The 4627-nt window shown below is 49.6% G+C and overlaps 1 protein-coding gene across 1 annotated transcript; it reads left to right on the top strand.

The window, feature by feature from the left end:
* The first annotated feature begins 512 nt into the window (after nt 1-512).
* GPR6 (G protein-coupled receptor 6) lies at nt 513-3305 on the top strand. Its single transcript, XM_086316140.1, has 2 exons — nt 513-820; nt 1438-3305. The coding sequence occupies exon 2, from the start codon at nt 1457-1459 to the stop codon at nt 2552-2554; it is 1098 nt and encodes a 365-aa protein (XP_086172266.1). The 5' UTR covers nt 513-820; nt 1438-1456; the 3' UTR covers nt 2555-3305.
* The last annotated feature ends 1322 nt before the right edge of the window (nt 3306-4627 follow it).

The raw sequence follows: 4627 nt of genomic DNA, 5'->3' as shown, positions 1-4627 counted from the left end.
AGAAATGGAGGGAGAGAGAAGAATTGATTGCACAGGTAACCGTCAAAAGAAGACATTGCTTTCCTCAAATGTCCCATCTTTTCTCTGTTCCCCACAACTCAGCTTTTCTTCTCTAGCTCTACTCAGCTGACAAGGGTACCACGAACATCCTTTTAAGAAACCCTCACTGTCCCCTCCATACCAGTTCATTCCTGTCCCCTAAGGTGTTTTTTTTTTTTTTTAAGATAACACCTTTCTGATTGGACCTCTCTGCACCAAGCTCCCTCTTCTCCAGGGCTTTTTCTTCAACCTGCCCCCCTCAGTGACCTCCGGCTTGGGTCTTGCTGCCTGGCTAGTGCATCTCATCCCCCACCCCTCCCCTCCCACTTCACCCTCCTTGCCTTCCCTTAGTCTTCACTCTTTTCCCCTTCGCCTCTTTCTCCCATCTATTCCTGGAGGTTCCGAGCTGGCGGCGACCCTCCGACCTCTCCTTCTATGAATCCTCTGAAACATCGTTTGGGGAGGGTATGTGGTGAGGGAGGTAGCTGATGGGCGGGCAAGTAGAGCGAGTGCCTGGCTTGCACTCTGGAGCCAGGAACCTGACGTCACCGCGCCCTGCCTGTCAATCTCCAGCGGGCGCGCTGCTCTTAGCCGCTTTTTCTTCTACTGACTGTATCTCTCACTCTCCGCAGCACCCGCACAGCGACAAGCTCGCGGCACTCCTCTGCATGCCGGGCGGGCCACCTCCTTCAGGAGTCGGCTCTGTTCGCGCGGGGAGCGCAGCCTGGCGCCCCATCGCAGCGCTCATGATCAGCGATTTCCTGAAGCCCTGACTCCCCAGGTGAGCAACCGGGCTCTCTAAAGGAACTTTGAGGGTGTGCAGAGGGGAAGGGGTGAAGGATGGCCAGGAGATGAATCCTTCTCACCCCGGAGAAATGGAGGCAAGCTGATTCCACACTCTCCACCTAAAAAGACATTCCAGTTTCTCTCCCTCCAAACCTCTTTCCTAGGGGTCTCTGAAGCCAACGGGGTCCTCTGTGCTCCCAGAGCGCAGAAACTTATCTTTCAGCACCGCGGACAGCGATTCCGCCGCTTAGTTGAGAGCGCCTGACCAAGCCGGTCAGAGCCCGGGCAGGATTCTCTGGGGCCGACAATAATAGTCTGGTGCACAAGATGCGGTTGCAAATACGGACACACTTACGTGATCTGTGTGAATGTGAGTGAATGTTCTTCGTGTCTTTATCTGTGCAAAAACTCAGATACCAATGCGGCATCCCTTGTGCTTTTCACTCTCTCACTGGCTCACTCAACAGGTATTTTTTATTTTTGGCTCTCAACCACTGCTTCCTCGCTCTGCTCTGAGGCGGGATGGGCAGTACGAGCGGGGCAGCAGCACCCGGGGAAGTCCCCTGGCGGGGTGAACCGCACACCTGACACTTGTTCTCCCTCTCCACGCAGGGTGTAACGTCCCGCCGCGATGAACGCGAGCGTATCTTCGCTCAACGACTCCCAGGTGGTGGCAGTGGCGGCCGAGGGTGCGGCGGCAGCAGCCACCGCAGCAGGAGCGCGGGACACCGGTGAATGGGGGCACCCGGCAGCCGCAGCGGCGGCGGCGCTGGGGGGCGGCGGCGCAGCTAATGCGTCGCTGGAGTTGTCTTCGCAGCTGCCAGCGGGGCCGCCGGGGCTGCTGCTCTCGGTAGTGAATCCATGGGACGTACTGCTCTGCATGTCTGGGACGGTGATCGCAGGCGAAAATGCCCTGGTAGTGGCGCTCATCGCGTCTACCCCTGCTCTGCGCACGCCCATGTTCGTGCTGGTGGGCAGCCTGGCCACCGCCGACCTGCTGGCGGGCTGCGGTCTCATTCTGCACTTCGTATTCCAATACGTGGTGCCCTCAGAGACCGTGAGCCTGCTCACTGTGGGCTTCCTTGTGACCTCCTTCGCTGCCTCAGTCAGCAGCCTGCTGGCGATCACGGTGGACCGCTACCTGTCCCTCTATAACGCACTCACCTATTACTCGCGACGGACCCTAATGGGCGTGCACCTCCTTCTTGCTGCCACCTGGACAGTGTCCTTAGGCCTCGGGCTGCTGCCGGTGCTTGGCTGGAATTGCCTGGCGGAGCGCGCCGCCTGCAGCGTGGTGCGCCCGCTGACGCGCAGCCATGTGGCGCTGCTCTCTGCCACCTTTTTTGCGGTCTTCGGCATCATGCTGCACCTGTACGTGCGCATCTGCCAGGTGGTCTGGCGGCACGCACACCAGATCGCGCTGCAGCAGCACTGCCTGGCGCCACCCCACCTTGCTGCCACCAAAAAAGGTGTGGGAACGCTGGCAGTGGTGCTGGGCACTTTTGGTGCCAGCTGGCTGCCCTTTGCCATCTACTGCGTGGTAGGTAGCCACGAGGACCCAGATGTCTACACCTACGCCACCCTGCTGCCCGCAACCTACAACTCTATGATCAATCCTATCATCTATGCCTTCCGCAACCAGGAGATCCAACGGGCCCTGTGGCTCCTGTTTTGTGGCTGTTTCCAGTCCAAAGTGCCCTTCCGCTCCAGGTCCCCCAGTGAGGTCTGATGGCTCCCTCCACCCTCTAACCAACACCGCACCCCTAACAAGCCAGCCTTTGGTGAGCTTCTCGGTGCCTGCTGATGAACTCTGAGATCCCAATAGTGTGACTGATTTTGGAAAGCCAGAATAAACATAAACACAACAAACTCACAGAGACAAAGAGGCTTGTTGGCACTTTACATATACAGTGTATACATGTGTACATATATATACAAATATTTGTATCTTCTGGAGGTGTTCAGGATGTGGAATTTCCTGTTCTGTGAAAAAAACTAACAAAAATGTGGTTGTATACTCAAATTGTACATCACATTTGTTGAGTGAAGACATTCCAATACTGCTTAATTATAGCACTTTATTTTTAGCTGCTCAACTGCCAAAACAGTGTTGCCATTTTCAAGGGCAGGGGAAGGGGGTAAAAAGTGTATTTTTGTTGTATGTGATAGAATATTTTGCTGCATATACATCAGTAAATTACAACGTATTTTGTACACAAATAAACACATTATAAAAATGTAATTTTGGCATGTGACTGGTGATAGAATTACTATTTAAGACATGAATTATTAGTGCATTTACTTTAAAAGTTTATTATGTACCATCTCCATCCTGTGAAAATCTTAATGTAAAAAAATCATACACACTTGCTCATAAATTATCATTGAAACACCTAATCCAGATTATTGGGGAAGTCAGGAAGGGAATAATTACTCACATAATAGCATTCACAGGCCACTAAAGGGTTATTTGTATATCAGTGCAAATTGGTTACTGGGTTTGGAAGACAAGCCCCAAAGGATGTCTGAAACCATTCCTTCATCTCACCACATGTGTGCTTACAAACCCTCGAGCCACAAATTTTAGGTGTATTTTTTCCAGTCTGGAAAGAATTTTAATGTTGAAAATTCATATTGACTGAGCATATTGTTACTGGCCAGGTCTTATAGCAAAATGCACAGCCTTATAAAATAAATAAATTCTTCAAAGACAAGACCTCAAGATATACTGTGTATATATGAGGTAAATGAAGGTAAGCCCAGCAGCCCACTTTGAGGCACTCTTATCTGCAAAGCACAGGACATTAAATTAATAACCTCAAGAACTAAACTTTCCCATTCCACCAATACATGTGAATCATAGTTAAATCATTCCCTCCTTCCCTTCCTACAGGTCATGTGAGGATAAATAATATATGTGGACAAATTCTGAGCACCTATGAAGATATATGCACACAAGCACGAATAGTCACTGGCCTTAGGCCTTAGGAAAATATACACAAGCAAAAATTTTTATATAGTTCACAAATATTTAACACCTACTATCTGCTAGACACAGTCCCAATGCTGGGAATACAGAAGCAAACTAAACAGACAAAAGGTTACTCTACTCATAGCATTATCCTCTAGTAGGGGAGATAGTTTACAAGCAAATAAATCCATATGAAGAAATTTATTATAAAGAATTGTCTCATGCTACTGTGGAGGCTGGGACGTCTCAAGGTCTACAGTCAATAGGAACAAGCTGGAAACCCAGGAGCGCTGATGGTGTAGTTCCAATCTGAGTACAGAGGCCTGAGAACCAGGAGAGCCCACAGGTTCAAGACTCAAGAAGAACCGTTGTTTCATTTAGAAACATAAAGGCAGAAAAAGACCAACGTTCCATCTCAGGTCAATCAGGCAGCAGGGCTTAGTTCTTTTTTGTTTCTGGTCTTCAGTTGATTCGATGAGGCCCCCCCTACAGTTAGGAGGGCAATCTGCTTTACTCTGTCTACTGAGTCAAATGTTAATCCTACCCAGAAACACCCTCACAGACACAGCCAGAATAAGGTATAACCAAATGTCTGGGCTCCTTGTGGTCCAGTCAAATTGACACATAAAATTAACCATCATACTAGCAGAACACAGTGACCCAAAATAAAGGAGAAAAGGTGTTTCAGGAGGGAGTAGTCAATTGGGTCAAACCCTGCTGAGAGAGTAAGTAAAATGAGGATTAAAAACAATGACTATTGATTTTGTAATGTGACTATCATTGGTGAACTTGACAAGAAAAACTTCAGGAGAATGAGGGGAATGGGTATCG

Source organism: Bos grunniens, chromosome 9, assembly GCF_055505025.1.
Source record: "Bos grunniens cultivar Pamir isolate PY7600 chromosome 9, Bosgru_T2T1.0, whole genome shotgun sequence".
Classification (NCBI taxonomy): Eukaryota; Metazoa; Chordata; class Mammalia; order Artiodactyla; family Bovidae; genus Bos; species Bos grunniens.
The sequence above is the reverse complement of the archived record's forward strand: the minus strand, read 5'-3'. Positions and strand labels throughout refer to the sequence as shown.